Here is a 17,475-nt window from a genome sequence, read left to right as displayed (position 1 = left end):
GTTAAACCAAAAATGACATTCTATAAATAACATGATTAAAAAAGAGTAGTTATTAGTTAATAGAAAGTTAATAGTTATTCATTGTTTGAAAGCGTTTCTCACTGAAGTTTTTGCCACAGTTATTTCTGTGACTTTCACTTTGATATTACTCCAAGAAGGCAGAGTGTTAGAGTTGCATTTAAAGCATCTTGGGTTCAAGTCTTGGTGCTGCCATTTTCCAATTCTAAGTTGTGGTCAAATTATTTAACCTATTTGAGCATCTGCTTCCTGTAGTTAAAATGCAAAAAATACTCCTTTCCCAGGAAGAATAAATGAGATAATTTATGTAATGGGTCAAGCAAAATTATTGGCATTTGGTATGTACTCAATAAGTGATATCTTCTCATTAATTTCTATTTTGTTGTTGTTTTCCCTTGAAACTTACCCTGGCAGATAATTTGATTATAACAGTATATAATCAGAAATGGAGAATAATAAATTTAGCCTAATGCTCCCTTCTCTCCCCACACCCTCCTTTTTTTCCCTCCTTGAAATTAGTGTAACCATGTGGGCCAGGGAAGCTCAGCATAAGTCCTTCCTTCTTCCCTCCCTCTCCCGCTCGTTCCTGCTCTCTCCTGCTTGATTTCCGACTGGTCGACTGGTCGCTGAAAATTTCTTCTCAAGCCCCATCAGAACTCCTGTAACTACCTGAAGAAGATCTTTACAACAGAAGCCCTTTCCCCTTTACCTAGGGAAGTAATTATCTACCAGTAACTGCCTGTTCTGGATTTATCAGAGCCACACCCAATTTCAGGACGACCTCAAGCAGAGGGAGTCCCAGGTACTCAGATGGACTAGAACAATTCCCTTGCTTCTTTTTACCTTCTTTCTCTGGCTCTTCAAAGTCTGTCCAGCTTTGGGTTATTTCTTCCTCTCTAGAGAAAAAAAATAGACTTTATTTAGTTCCCATGGTAAGACAGAAAATCAAAGAGAGGGAAAGAAAATGAGACTATGTATGAATGCATGTGTGTGTGGTGGAGTATAATCTTTTATAAGTTAAAAGGTTAGTTATGCTGAGATAGAATTATTTTGTACTTTTGTTTATAGATAATATAACCTTTACATGTTCTCAAATCATTTAGAAAAAACCACTGATGCATTGCTTTAAGTGATTTAAATATTTAGGTTTTGAGTTTTTAGGAAAGTCGACTGACTGAAAGTAAAATTAAATATGGGAAAATTGTTTAAAGAGACATCCCTCTGCACACTCGAGTGCTCCTTTTTGCCTTCTGGAGTTGCTTTGTTATTGCAAATTGACAACTTTGCAATTAAAGTGATTAATGATGTATCCCAGTGTTTATGGGTCCTGAGGTCAGTGAGCCCAAAGATGGCTGTGCTGTGGGAAACTTAGATGGAGCTCATCTCACGGAAGATGAACTAAAAATCCTCCTCTTTTCTGTGTGATTGTTTATGAGTTTAACTATATTAGATATGGTTGAAGGCATCACCAAGACATAATGAGTAATGTGAGTAACTTTTATCAGTCCAGTTTTGTTGCATAATTCCTCATTCTTAAACACTAATGTGAACATTCATTGGCTACTTAATTAATTAAAAACATGTTTTTATAAAACAGTATTGAGAAAAATTCATTGAGTGTTCATATAATGCAGTTTTTTATGATTCCCTTGAATCTGATCCTTAATAACGCTGTTGCGTATTTATGGCTTTGTTTTTCCTGCACGTTATTCTAACCAGGGCATCACAATTCTAGTTTCTAATACAATCCCTTATAACTTAGATTATAAATATAATCCTTTCAGCTGTACAGCCGGAAGTTCTGAAACTGGTTGTAATGCATCACAGATTTTTATTTTGGATACTGCTCTTATAAAAATCGATCAACTTTCAAAATAGATTGTTGTAGCCACATTGATGATTTTGTTCTCTGAATTTCATGAGCCGAGGACAGTGCTGGGCCCAAGGCACTAGTCTCTCACCGTCATGCTTTCTCCTGTACAGTGGCTGCACACTCAGGGAAGGGAGAACAGTAAGCAGATTGTTGAGTCCATGGCACCGAGCCATTGCCAGGATCTCTGCTGGCTTGAAACACGTACTTCACAAAAGTGATTTGTGATGATCACTGTGGTTGAAAGGCAGATAGATATATTATCCCATTGCATATTTCCCAGGATTTGAAGAGAAAAATGTCAGAATGATTTTTAATAACTATACATCACTTTAAAAACTGTTTAAGTCTTTACAAAATTATTTGCTTTTATGTAATCTGTGACATTTCTAAAGTAAAGGAGCAGAGGCTCAATATAATATTGTTCTAAAAAAAGAAAGGCAACCATAAAAATTTTAACTTTGAAAACTATTTTTCTTTATTCATTTTTCCTTATTCGTTTCCTTTTCTCCTCCAGGAATATAGGAAATGTATATTTCACTTTGGTGAAGGAAATGAGATTTTCCCCCTAAAACATTAAGTTAGGCTCAGAGTCTTTGGGTATCTTACTTAACAAAGTTCAGGAAAGCACTAGTTTGATAAGAAAGATATTCTGTGTAACAAAAGGTTCTGAGGATTTTATGGATTGTAATGTTTCTTGCCCTTAATTTTAGCCACCTGGAGGAGACTTAAGTAAGTTTTTCAGACTGGCAGAGATTTACTGTCTTTACTGTTTCTTCAAAACATTTCCTAGAGGGTTTTTCCCCTTCCTAACTCCAATCCTATGAAAGGTTTCCTAAGAAAATGAAGATTCTAAAAATGAATTCCAAAAATGAATATTCTGCACTTCAAATGGATGTGGACCACAGTATTTTCTTTTTTAGACATTTGAAGGCTTTGAGTAGTCCTGTGGCTAAAATGCTTATGTAACTTTAACTTCAAGTTTTCTAGATATCTTTGATAACAGAACCTTTGTTTTTTTTTTTGGTTTTGTGTTTTGGGAAGTAGTTTTCTCCAAAGCATGCTTTGAGAAATAGTCTTAATTTTTTAAAAGTGGCACATGTACAGTGCATAAAATATGGAAAACACACAAAAGGGAAAAAATAAATATTCATAGAGAGCCTCTGCTAAAATGTTGATGTGTTTCCATCCACTTTTTTCCATGCATTGATCATGCTGCATATGCTATTTTATATTTTCCTTTTTTCACTTAACATTATACAATCAGAAGCATGTTATCATATAGTCAGAATTTTTTCTAAAAATGGTTTTAATCATTGCAAAGTGTTTCATCATGTGGTTATATTACAGTTAACCATTTTCTCATTTGTATATTTAATCACTTGTTTCCTATTTTTCACTATTACGAGTTTTACTATAGGGAATGAATATCTTTATACATAAAGTCCTTTCCTTATTTCAGATTATTTCTATGATAGATTCCTAGATGTTGATTTAATAAGTCAAAGGGCATGAGCTTTCTTCAAGGCTTTTTACAAATAAATGCCAAATTATTTTCCGAAAGAATGGTAATAATACATAGTTCTTCAAGCAACATATCGAGTATTCTTACAAGCATTATGTATTAACATTTTTTAAAACTACACATTTGAAAATGAAAGATGATGTATCTTTTATTTTGTTGTCCTGTGATAATTAGTTAAGTTTGATTTTAAAAAAATTAGTGTTAACTGCTATTCATTAGTTTTCAGATTTCATTTGTCATGTATTTTATATCTCCCAAACCATGGTGGTATCATAAGAATGTGTAATCACACTTAAGTATAAATCTTATGTACCCTACTGATCTTTTAAAATGTAACAAATGTATGTTATAGATTTTATTTACATATTCTGCATGTTAAACATGTTTTTCCAAATATTTTTAATGTGGACAGGTTGACTTCCGTTTATCCCCCAAAACAAAATAACACATTAAAATGAAGGCTATTTTTAACAAAAGAGTTCAACAATTACATGGCTTAAACTGTGAGCGCCTATAAATATTGAGGTCAGATGTGTACCTGATTGATATGTCATAGAGTAACTCTAAGGGATCTTCTGTGTTTTAATGATTCTGTGACTCATTTGGTAGTTATTTAAATGTTTAAACCAACAGAACTAATTTTTTTTGCATCTAGTGTCAACTCTTTCATTTGACATTTAATTATGAGCCAGTCTTTTATTTTCCTCTGCAAAATGAAGCTTGTGTTTTCACTGTGTAACGGACTCAATCCTGGGACTTTGAGGGCATTGTTGCCTGTCTTGTCTTTGACTGCATTTCTTAGTTCAGGTCATTGCACTTGTGAGCTTTATCAGAAGGCAAGCAGGGCAAACATTCATAATTCAGTTTTACATTTTTTGGTGAATTCAAAATTTGAAGATGTATTTTTGTATAACTTTCAATCCATAAAATATGTTAAGACTGATTGTTATTCTGTGCACTCTCAACACACTAAGAGGTCAGACTCCAAAGTTAATGAAAACTAACCATTCTGGGACTTTTGTTGTTGTTGTTGCTAACACTGTTTAAATAAGAACTAACACCTAGAAAAAACGAAGGAGTTTGTCTTCATAGACACAGAATATATGCGTTTTATTCTGTTTGAAAACCTAGTGACCATTTAAACATCATCTTTTTTATTAATCGTTTTTGTATTGCTAAAAGAGCCCCACGCACCTGGAAGTGTCCAGATAAAAAAGGATATTGTCCTCTCAATTATGGCAAATTTTCAACAATGTCCTGTGTGGTTTTAATAAGTAGATCCTTTGTGATTACATCTTACTGTGAAATTTCAGTGAAAGGAGGATTCCACTTTTCTGTACTTAAACTTGTTTCATTTGTTTGTTATAATAACTCTATAAGCTATAAGAGAGATTGAGAGTGCACATGGAAAGTTGTGCAACTGCACAGTATTATTCTGCACTGCAGTAACTGAATGTTAGCATCTATTGTGGCCTCTCATTAGGTTAGCCAGTTATTCAGTCAGTGCTTGCCCTGGCTAACCAAATTAGTTGTTACTGGAAAATTCAGTTGCTGCTAAAAAATGTTGATCAGAGTTCACTACTAGGTTATGATTATAGAGACCAAATATCCTGTGTTTGCATCTCTGTAAGTAAAAAGCATCTCATGGTTGCAGCTTAAAATGATCACATTATTTACCTGCTGTTGTTACATTTTTTGAATTCTGCACTTGCTGTCTAATTCTCAGGCTCGTGTGGTGTAAGAGTCAGGCTGCTTCCTGCATTGTTAAACATAGCATATACTCTAATACTGGGGAAATAGCCTTTAAAGCATTCAGAGTTTTCTGATCATTTGGTTACTATCCTTGACTACAGCCAGTGTATTGTAATAAGTAAGAACTGTTGGCTTTAGCCCCGGTCTGGTAAGTAATTTACTTTAACTGAAGTTCCTCATATGAAAAGTGGGAAAAATGATAGTTGCTACTTTGGTTAGTTGTCATGATTATAAAAGATAATTGCTCTGAATCAGTTATTGTTACTATCAGTCCATGCTAAATAAAGGGACAGTAATATACAAAAAAGCATATATTAAAAATAATAAATTTGAGTGTACATGTGCATGACTGGGACCTTATGCTGTACACTGGAAATTTATTGTAACTGACTATACTTCAATTAAAATATAGTAATAAATTTGAATTTGGGAATAGTTCTGTGCATGTTTTTTTATCCTTCTTTCCTTGTTCTCTCCCTCCCACACTCAATACTGATGACCTGTTCCAGGCCAGACACAGGGCTGATATAGAGACACAAATGGGGCATGGTCATTGCTATCACTGAAAGTTTAGCCTAGTGGAAGAGCTTACAGTTTGGTTTTAGTAGAACAGATACATTAATTTACACTTAAGAATATAAATACAAAATAAATGCTCATTTTGTGACCCAGCTCACCCAGAATTGATTCAGTATTTTCACAGAGACCCAATGCCCTGTGGGCATCTTCATAGGGGATTGAAAAAGCAGAAAAGGCAGATACCATTGGAGATAGAGATGCAGATGATTTGTTTCAAGAACCACTCAAGGGTCAGAAAGTCATGTTTATTTTTCTTTACCCTGTTTGATAGGGAATAGCCTTAATTTAAAGATTAAACACTGGTACATTAGCACACAAGATTGGTGTTTGTCTTTCCTTATTTGAGTGTGTAGAGAACTAATGAATGCCTAGTGTGTGAGGTATTGGGTCTTGCAGCATTTAGTTGCATGAACCAGTTAGTAAACTGTGAATGGTCAAAACCATGAATTACAAAACCATAAATTCTGATGATCTGGTATATTAAGGTATATAGTAATAAAATTCCATTAATAAGAAGTTTGTAACAATTTATGTTTTTTTTTTTTTTTTCCTTTCTTTCTTTCTTCTCCTCTCAGAGCATCTGCTATACCCAAGCCAGAGCCGGTTCCTGTTCAAAAGGTGTGTTTCTAGTCTAGCATCACTGAGGTACCATTTGATTGTCCCTCTTGAACCACTGTGGCTTCCATCCCTATCTCAGGCCATACTGACAGTTTATAGTTTCAGTACAGTTTTCCTCACAGTTTTCCTTTAAAGACAACTGGGAAAGTGGAAATCAATCCATACAGAATTATCATCTGTAATTATGCCTAAATTATTTAAATATATTTCCTAGGTTGTATATTATCAGTAACTTATATCCGAATTTCTTACATTCACTTTTGATTTGCCTGGCTTTATTTACATATTCTAAAGAGAATAAATAAGTGGTTACCAAAAATGAATATTACAATAAGCCTTTAATAACATTTTATTAATAGTGTTAATAAATTTTTAAATTACATTTGCAGAGTATTCTTGGATTAGGTTATTGGCAGGTACCCTTTTTTCCCTCAAATATAACCTCAAATTGTTCCAAGCCATTTTTCATATACATCTGGTTTATGCTTTTTGGGGTTTTCCCCTTAATTTTACTTGTGCCTTTCCATTGAATTACTTATATTGATACATTGAGGCATTAAGCTACTTTATCCTCTCAATTACCTTATTATTTCTGCAAGATTAATTTAGATTATCTTTTTTTCCCCCTCAGATTAACTGTAATAGAGCCACCATTGTATACTTTTTAAAGAATTTGATTGGTTTTCTTTTGGGATGGTAGAAACTGATTTTTGAATATCATGGAAGCTTCAGTTGTATTTTTAAACTTTACACTTGCTTTGGGATAGGGGTTTGCAAATGCAAATTCTGTTAATTTTAGGAGGACTTGATTTTTCTTACTAGTTATTTTTTGTTTGGCTGATAGCAGTGAAGAAACATCTGAGATCTTTGGTGTTTCCTTCATGTAACTATTCCTAAATATTTATTTTGGAAAGGGAAGAATTTTATTCCATTTTTAGTGATATTTCAAAACAAGAGAGAGAAATGAGATTACAGGAAAAGAAAAGGATTGATTTTGTTTTTTTCATTTGTTTGCTTTTTTTGTTGAGTTTTTTTTAAGAAGAAATTTCTTGATTCAAAATAACTAATTAGAATGTGCAGATTTCTGAGTTAGATGAAAATGAACATTCCTTTTTTTTAAATTCAAGAGTTAGAAATATACTGCTACTTCTGCATGAATCAAATAATTATACTCTGGAGAGTAATTAAGCATGTTTGAAAGATGGAATTATAATTGAGACTCTGGATATTTTAAAATAAACATTTTGGTTAGTGATGTTTTGTTTATTGTAGGGTATTTAAAAAATTTTCCTTTGGAATATGTCTGAATTGGGACTTATGTTGGCCTTTTGGCTTTTTGATAACTTTCCTGCTCTATTTCCTAAATATTTTGAACTCCTTTCATTTTTATATAAAAAATATATATATGCACTCAATATGTGCATCTGTGTTATGCTTGTTGGGACCAGTTAGCATGCATGCTATGTTATATGAACTCATTGTTTTTATCTGGAAACATGTGAAGTTTGGCCTGCTAACATTGTGTTTGTGTTTTAAAAAATGAGCTGTGTGTTCTTTTCAGTGGATCTATTTTGCATGTATTTGGCGTGTTTTTGTGTATGTTTATTTTTATTTTACATAGGGAGAACCCAAAGAAGTAGTTAAACCTGTGCCCATTACATCTCCTGCTGTGTCCAAAGTCACTTCCACAACCAACATGGCCTACAATAAGGCACCACGGCCCTTTGGTTCTGTGTCTTCACCAAAAGTCACATCCATCCCATCACCATCGTCCGCCTTCACCCCAGCCCATGTGACCACTTCATCACATGCTTCCCCTTCACCTGTGGCCGCTGTCACTCCTCCCCCATTTGCTGCACCTGGACTGCATGCTAATGCCAACCTTAGTGCTGACCAGCGTTCGTCTGCACTGAGCGCTGGTAAACCTGCAGTTAATGTCCCACGGCAGCCCACAGTCACCAGCGTGTGTTCCGAGACTGCTCAGGAGCTAGCAGAGGGACAGAGAAGAGGATCCCAGGGTGACAGTACACAGCAAAATGGGTAGGTGGCCAAGGGTGCTTTCTGCTTTTGTCAAAACTCTTCTTTCAGGCAATTTCCAGGCAACATTCCCCCCAAATCAGCTGTTCTTTGAAGGAAGGGAGATGAAGTTTTGTTTGCTTCATTAGCATGTAGCTTTATGTTATATACGTATAGCAGTTTCTGCAAGGCAATTATAGGTTAATCCAAACCTAATTATGCATTTTGACATGTTATGAACCCTGTCACCTACTCTGTAACTCGTTTTCTCCAACTCTTGGCACAGCGAGGAGCAGCTGGCACTTATAATGCAGAGCAATTCTTGGATCTTTCTTCCTCAATTTTTCCATCCTTTTATTAGCCACCAAAGGTTTAAACAGAATGGTTGCAGTTATGTCCGCTTATGTATCTCATGCTAAAGAGAGAGAAAATGAGAAGTTTGTAGGAAGCTTTTTTTCTAGGGAGTAGTCTTAAGACAGAAAACAAATTAGCTTTGACTCATGTCTGTGTGTGATGCACTAGTCTAGGTCAGATAGCTATACAGTATTCTTTTCAGATAAACTTATGCTAGAATTTAGTCTTTATAAGCAAGCAGTAATGAGAGACAGTAACATTAAGGGATGCTTAAAAAGCAGAAGCAAATTGGAGAGTATTTTCATTGTAAAGATTTTTCTAAAATAAATAGGTTTAAAGCAATGGATACTAAATATATAAGGTTAGCAGAACTTTTTGAAAATCTATCCCTTATAGTTTTCCCCTTTTGGTGGTATAGGTTTTAAAAAAAATGGTTGAAGTCTGCTTTCAATAGCCTCCATTTATAGATGGTCATTTTATTCTTTTTGGAATTCAGTGACCATACTTTAAGCCAAAATCATTTTGGTAAAATCATTTTGATCAGATTTATTGTGACAAAAGTGTCTTTTTAAAAGGAAAACAAAAGGAAATAATCTACATGCGTGCTTGTTTTTACCAATGCTGGTTCCCAGGAAAATATAATTAAAATAATTGTGTGGAGAGGTTCTTTCTGAGCTAATCCCTTCTGAATGTTAATTCATGTAATGAAGGGGCTGTGCTTTCATAGTGCTGCTGTCATGGCAACCTGAGGGCTTTGGAAAAGAAGGTGGCAGGGGTCCAGGCGGCTGCTGAGAACAAGGAGCAGGTCTGGAAGGACAGATACTGGATCCTACATGTGGTTTTGTGGTTGTGGGTGGCTTTTTAAAGTTGTACTCTATATATTGAGGAAAACTAGTGTCCTTCAAAGAATGTTATTTCTCCTTTCATGGGAGGAAGAGAAATAGTATGTAGTGTTGAGGTGTGTGTGGCTCTGTTTTTTATTTTTTTAGTATGTCTATTTGAAGACAGTAGATTTTAGAATAATCAAAGTAGGTATCCTGAAAAGCCAGATGCTACCTGTCAAAGGCTAGCCTCCTGGAAAACTAAAAGCAGAAGTTTACCATGTTTGTGAAGTTCCAGGTCCAGTAGGAGAAAGTCCTTTGAAGGACATGTTGGCGTTAAAAATCTTTTCTCCTTGCTAACACTTCTTGAAATTTTATAACAAGGACTTCTTCATGGAAAATTATAGAGATAAAGGCAAATTGAGGTTACAGAAAACTCTACATGGAAAATAGGTGAAAATATCAAGCTTAAATTTTGTGTTTTATGAATACAGCTTTGGTGATTAAACTTGATTTAAAGATTATTATTTTCAGGCTGAAGCTGTAGACAGCGGTGTAGTTACAGGGCCTTTACAGTGGCTTCTTAATCAGTCGACATGTGATCATTGAGCACATGCCTGGTGCCCAGCACTGTTCAAGATTCTGGAGAAGAGAGATTATTACATGGTTTGCATCATTAACAAGCAAGTAACTACTTTGTATTTGCAAACCGATTGCATTTGAGAACAGCTTAATTTCAAACGTTGTCCAGATATGAGCACAGTGAAAACTTTTACTGTGAAAACAAAATGTGCTGTCTAAGACAGATTTGCAATGCTCTTTCCACATTTAGATCAGAGAGATCCAAAATAAGAATTTACTATTTTACTAGTCAGTGATGTGCCATTTTGATGAGCAGGTGTTTTGTGATATTGATGAATGTATTTCCTCCATCAGGTGTCAAATTGTTTCCCTGAAATCACTGTCAGACTTTTTTACTAATTCTGTGATTATTAAATTTCCTGTATTTTTTATAGTGTTACAAAAGATCTGCAACAGAATTCTTTCACAGTTGAGAATTGTTACTTTTCATTAATTACTTTTCATTTTAAAAATATTATATGGCAGTAACCAAAAATTAGGCGTTTAGAGGATGTAAAAAGTTAAATGCGTAAGTTATCTGTTTCTTCAAAGCAGAAAGACTTTTAGTCTTTAAGTGATTTAAAGTAACTAGCTAGTTTGCCAGTTTGATAGGCATCCCACTTAAATTTATATAGGATTAATAAACATAAGACAAACAAGTACTTATTAATTATACATCAATCTGAGAAATAGTTATCCATCCTAATAGTATGGAATCTAATAATTATGTTGATATTTTAAAACTATCTCTTAATAATACTATGTTAGCAATCTTGTTCCTTCTTATAAATCATAATGAACAAGAGACAAGGGACTTTTAAGAAATTTTTAGTTTTTCTTCAACATATACCAATTACTAGTCTTAGTTTACTGTTTTCTTTACTACCTTACTCAGAGCAGAATGGAACTTTACATTCCAAACTGGAAGGGAAACTATTTTGCATCAGGTAGTATAAGTGATTTCCCTTTTCCCTTTTCATGTGCCCTTGCATTATAATGTGCCACTGCTTTCAAGAGGTAAGTCTTTCAGGTATCCTTCATTAATTTTAATTTCATTGGACTGCAGTTTCTTCTAACAGTTCCTATGTGGTATTTTGAAGAATCTGGCCTTGGAATATGCAAAATATGGTATGGTAGTAATGTTTTTACATGCTTTTCTCTTTGCAGAAAACAAAAGTGACAAAGTTAGTATCCACATTACTGGAGAGGAAATATGGTGATTTATATAATGAATAAACAGCATGAATGCCTGATTTTTGCAAAATTAAGTTAAATTTTGCAAAACAGCTATAATTTAGAATAACCACATTTAGTTTTTTCAATAAGTTTGGTTTGCATTGCTATGTTGTAGTGAATTGCTTTATGGTAATTAATAGTAATGTTTAACTTTTGTCATAAAATATATGTGGGGTTTGCTGTGTAATGGTTTAAAAGAGGTAATGTTTGGGATAATTTGTATCATTCAAGACTGTTAGAAAACAAAGGTAGAAGAGAAAGCATAAATATACGTACCACTAGTGAACAGTCTATATAAAACTGAATTGATTTCCGAATTTATATTAAAACTCATTGTTTCTCAGGTAAAGTCTCAGAGAACTTTTTTGATTTTTTTGACAATGTTGTTGAAAGGTTTAGAACTTTAATATATAGTCGTGTGTCATTGGAAGATAGAAAGTCTATACACCTTTGAAATTAGTTAAGAGATAATTACTAGCTTGTTAAATGTCACAGGTAGTTGGGAGAGACATTGGAAATCACTGTGGTATAACTTTTAAACCTTGCTTTTGTGTCTATTGGTATTGACAGTAAACTGGTGATTACTTGCTTTAAAAATAGATTAAAATCATATTAGGTAAGAACTTTAATTTTGTGTTACATTACTATAGATAGAATTGGAAATGTGGAATATCTATCTTAGACACACTGAAGGGAATTAACTATTGAATTATTAGAGCAACTTTATCCCAGTGTGGCTGTGGTCTCAGTAATTGAGTAGTTTCATGTTCTAGACACATAGGAATATTGCACACCAATGCACTAGAGGAACATTCCCCAAACCCTGATTTATTGTTTTCTATTTAAAGTTAGTCTTACACACAGGGACTTCTGCTAGTTACTAGGTTCCAGTGTTAACAATTTATTAACAGTTTGACTTGTAAGGGGGAAAAATGGGTCTTGGAAAAATAAATTTAAGCATTTAGGTTAAATACATATACATTTTTTAATTCTTTAAAGATTCATTACTTTATTATTATTATGCATTGTGCTAGATGTTTTTAAATGCACTATGTGATTGAATTCTCATTTAAACTTTGAACCTTGAGAGGTTACTTAAATTTCTCAAGTCATGTAGCTTGCGATTGAGCTAAGATTCAAGGCTAGGTTTTTTGAAGCCAGATTTTGGTGTGTCTTGCTCTGCGTCGCTTGTTTGTGACCTAGGCTTATTTCTGTTACTTTGAATAAGTATTTGTTTTTAATGGTTATAGACTAAATTGAGTGAATTGAGGCTACATGAGTGAATAATGTGCATAAACTATAGTTGGGTTTGGTAGTGTTTCTTTTATATTGTGCAGTTGGAGGATCTGTTCTAACAACAAACCTGTATTGGTGTATTTTTCAGAGGGCCTGAAAACATGTGCCCTTACAAGAGGTCTGAAAGATGCAGCAATTGTCATTCATTTCACTGTTGAGGAAAAAGAGGCTTCTGGGGATTGCACCTGTCTGGGCACAGGGGAAGTGGGCAGCATAGCCAGGGTGCAAAACCATGTCATCTGACTGTCCTGATGACACATATGCCACTGTGGTGTATGATGGGATGTTCCACTTGGGCACATTTTCTAAAAGTCATGAAAGTATCTGTTCAACATATTAAAATTGGCATCTTTAGGCTTTAGCCAATCAACCCTCTGCTGGCTACCACCCACCACACTGTAGAATATTTCCTCCTCAGCTTCTTGTTGACATTAAACTTTTCCCCTAAACTTTAAAATGTCTGAATATATATTTAAAATTGTATTCTGGTCAGAAGAGGTTATTTTGAAAAACTATTTCTCTACTATTTAAAATAACAAGGCAGAGGAGAAAATGCTTTGCATTATGGCTTAGAGAAGAATAAATACCCATAAATTACTGAGATTAACTTAATCCTGCGTCTCACCCCAACTCAGCAAAACTCAGCCCTCTATTGAGTTTTGAAACTAACTTTGACATGTGGAAATATGGCTTCTTAGTATTCAGACTGGTAGACAGTTTTTCTCACTATGTTTATAATCAGTTATTACTGTGACTAAAGTTTATTGCAGTAAGATTGATTCAGCATTGTGTTGAGAAACTGTATAGAGCTTATACTTGAGTCTTCTATCCATAATGGAATGTGAGTATATTTGTTTTTAACAATTCTACACTTAATAGGCTTTGAAAATGAATTCTGTTTTCACTCTTTAGATGTTATTAACCTAGTTCTTTTACCATATCATATCAGCTATGCCTTTCTGGGCAATGATTAGATTGCTGATCATACAGAACTGCGGAATTCCTACAAATCAGTTCTGAACGTCCTGAAATCTGCCTTGTTAAGAGGGCAGTAGTAATGATGAATAGGGAAGAGTCTGAAAATTGAGTAACAGCCCATTATTTGTGACCTGCCACTTCATGTATTTTTCATCATAATCACTACATTTTAAAAAATAAGAGAAGATTTTCAAATAGCATATCATTCCTTTATAATATATGATTCAGGATAATTTATGTGAGAGGATTACACTTGCTGTTAATGTATACTGCTTATATTATGTGAGACTAAAAGATTTTCTCTTAGTCTGTTCTGACTTTAAAAGTGATTCTAAAATGATCTGTTTTTACATCTTATGTCTACTTTATATTTTAATCTCTGCCTTTTGTTAGGAACACAATAGGAATTTAGATTCACTCTAAAATGAATTTTATAAAAGTCTAGAAAAATTTTAAATAGTGGATCTTTATTTCTTGGTATTAGTAACTTGAGACTTGAACTAGCATTCATATATAAATTATTTTTCGTTGATTTTGGAAGCCAAAAAAAAAAAAAAAACCCCAGAGAACTGTTGTCCAAATAATAAGTGTAACAGAATTTTGACTAACATTTGTTCATTTTTGTTTGTCTGTGTTTACGTGATTATTTTGAAGCATGATGTTTGGTGTAGCATCTTCATGTAAATTCATTGTTTTGAATTTTGTTATTTCATTTTTCTTTTTCTTCTCCTTTTTTTATTTTTTTGGTCTCATCTTTGTTTTCCATCATCCTGGGGACATCAATGTCTTCTCTACTCTATCACGTCTTTTTGTGTGTGTATTATTCCTCCTTCAGTAACCCTGGCACCGTGTAAGTATCTAATCAATGATTTCTTTTCTAATTTTCATCATTGTCTCTCTGTAACCTTCCATCTGGCTTTCAACTTAACACCATCAGAAAATTTTGTTAGTATCTTCTCATTGCATAAAATGTTCAAGTATGTTAAGCAGCCTAGGAAACTTGTTTTTCACACCAGAGAACTTCATATGAATTAGTGTGTGTATTTTAGAAAACCCACACTTATGCAGTGGAAAATCTTAGTAAGCTAAACCTTCAGGAAGATAGATCAGCACTATGGACAGTATATACGGGAGTTGAAGATGTAGTTGGGGCCTCCCTTGTTAAGTATTTTTTTTAATTTGAATAAACTTGCTAATTTTGAATGTCTATATTTTGAAATAAATTATTTGCTCTTGATAGTTAAATTTATATTCTATCCCAAATACATTTAAAAAATAAAATTGTTGAGATTATTCTTTTCTTTAATCATAGTCATCAGAGTTTGGAGTTTCAAAACCAGTAGATGTTTAGAAACTTTCTATCGCTTGACACAATCTGAAACTGTGGTGAATGTCACAAAGAGTCTAAGATGTACTATACTTTTTGCAGGTGTGTCATGGCTAAAAAGTATTTTTTAGTGGTGTCATTTTATTAATCTTAGTCTTAGCTTGACATAAAACTTTTCATTTTGTATTTTTATAGTTCAAACCTTTTGTAGAGAATAAAGTAGTCTTATACCTTAAATTGGCACCTTTTAAGAGTAAGCAATACTTACTATTTAAAATTATAATAAATTTAGTAGCTTAACGTTTTTCAAGTAATTGCATAAGATAAACTGTTGTCTGTTTAGGAATGGCCAAAGACAGTGTATTTATGAAATAATCTATATTTATTATTTTATAATTTTTAAAAATTATGTCTACTTTAAGAAGATTAGGAGGTTTTGTTTAATATTAGTTAAACGTGTTTTTGGTATTTTACTTCTAGAATATTAAAATTTTATCATAAATCATAATAATTTTAATTACCATTATAATATGCTATTAAATATACCACTAAATGGTATTAAAACACTATTATTAGTATTGTATGTAAATACTATTGATCTGTTCTATATATATATAGATGACCTATAGTCTTAGAACATGCATTGCAAATAATTTTTCTAGTAATCGTTAAGGAACACATTACGTGATCATTACTTTGTGTTAGCTACTGTGGAAAGCACTTTACATACTTTAACCTGTCTTATTTATTCCTCAAAACGACCTTTTAAGGTAGATGGAATCCCCATTTCTCAAATGGGAAAAATTGGGGCTTGGAGAAATTAAATGACTTGCACAGAACACACACTGAGTGAAGGATGTATGTTTAGAACTATTATCTGACTCCAAAGCCAGTCTTAATGTTAATTCTATCATGTTCTTCACTGGACAAAAACTCTTCTAGTGTATTGAGACAGTTTTGATACTGTCCCTCTTAAAATGACAGCAGTCACGTGGCATCCTGAAAGCACTGTGATTTTCTAGCAGAGTCTTGTGCCAGTTGTCTGCTAGTCCAGATTCAGGTTCCTTTTTGTCTTTTGAAACTAAACTCATAGCCTCTAAAAGTTTGCATTATACTATTTGTGGGGGAGAGGGTTGAGAAGGGAAGGAGTACTTATTAAGTTACCTAGATCTTGGGTTAAAGTGTTAAAGTCATGTACACTGTGAATTCCTTAATGTTTATACTTTATTAATAGAAAACTTAGTGTTCTTAGCAAGCTCAAAGTTTTTGAACTCTGTAGTTTACAGATCCCTTTCACATACATTATTTCATCTAATCCTGAGAACAGTGTTACTTTATATGTGATATTCTTGTCTTATAAATGAAAAAACTGAGGCTTAGTGAGATTGACTTGTCCAAAAATCACATATCTGAAAAGTCATAGACCCAGATTCATATCTTGGTCTTTTCATAAATATTTCATCGGTTTCTGATACACCACAGCTCTTCCTCACTGTGCTGATCCTTCACGCAGCTTTATTTAGGATGAGGGATATTTGTACACATCAATGAGAAAACCGTAGAAAATAACAGTTCTGACCCTTTTCAAAATTGTTATTGGAACTGCCGGTTTGCCCTGTACTAAACCACTCCTGGTTCCTGGACCTAGTGAGGAAATGGTCATTTAATTTTGTGAAAGCCAACACATTTTAGCAGCATGTGGGTATTTAATGGTGGTTATGAATATAATCCATATCTGTTTTGTTAGCCATAGGATGAACAATACAAGTAATTTTGAATTGTTTGATTTTAATTACTGTGGACTTTTCAGTTTCTTGTTATTTTCCTTCTTTTCTTATTCTTTTCTTTTCCTTTTCTTCATGTTGGAAATCTCTCTTCTGGGCCTTCTTCTGTCAATTAAAAGGAAAATCCCACCTAAACGGTAACCTTTCTGTTAAATAGATACTTATACTATTATTTTGTATTAGCATATAAGTACCTCTTTTTTTTTTTTTACTAGTTAAGAAACCTAGTCTGCTTTATTTTAGAAGGATTTTTTTGTTTTTTAGAAAAATTGATGCTGAGGATACTTGAAAAAGCAAAATATGTTAAAGGAACATTGAGGGAAAAATGTATAAATTATAAACAACACAGAAGAGGGTATTTTATCTTTAACATAATTTAAATTTTTTTAATCCTGTTTTTTTTTCCTTCTTAACCCTAGCCCACCAAGAAAACACATTGTGGAGCGCTATACAGAGTTTTACCACATACCTACTCACAGTGATGCCAGCAAGAAGAGACTGATTGAGGATACTGAAGACTGGCGTCCAAGGACTGGAACGACTCAGTCTCGCTCTTTCCGAATCCTCGCCCAGATCACTGGGACTGAACATCGTAAGTGAATACCTAGGCTTCTAATAGATAAATATTCTTTGCCACAGAGACTAGCATTTAGGGTGATGGACAATTACTGGAGAATAGT

General features: G+C 33.6%; 1 protein-coding gene across 13 annotated transcripts in view; it reads left to right on the top strand.

The window, feature by feature from the left end:
• The window catches only part of PDLIM5 (PDZ and LIM domain 5), a 185,413-nt gene that overhangs the window by 94,855 nt on the left and 73,083 nt on the right, over positions 1-17,475 (top strand). For 5 of the 13 annotated variants that reach the window (XM_074343710.1, XM_074343670.1, XM_074343662.1 and 2 more), the window contains 5 exons: positions 6,320-6,362; positions 8,311-8,402; positions 14,520-14,534; positions 16,915-16,932; positions 17,215-17,387. In XM_074343710.1, the coding sequence (XP_074199811.1) occupies positions 6,320-6,362; positions 8,311-8,402; positions 14,520-14,534; positions 16,915-16,932; positions 17,215-17,387 (341 nt within the window). Of the gene's footprint in view, positions 1-6,319; positions 6,363-7,983; positions 8,403-11,341; positions 11,359-14,519; positions 14,535-16,914; positions 16,933-17,214; positions 17,388-17,475 lie in introns of all 13 variants that reach the window. The other 8 variants (XM_074343720.1, XM_074343679.1, XM_074343735.1 and 5 more) reach the window with 4 other exon arrangements.

Source organism: Camelus bactrianus, chromosome 2 (genome assembly GCF_048773025.1).
Source record: "Camelus bactrianus isolate YW-2024 breed Bactrian camel chromosome 2, ASM4877302v1, whole genome shotgun sequence".
Lineage (NCBI taxonomy): Eukaryota > Metazoa > Chordata > Mammalia > Artiodactyla > Camelidae > Camelus > Camelus bactrianus.
Note: the sequence above shows the minus strand (reverse complement) of the source record. Positions and strands in the feature narration are given on the sequence as shown.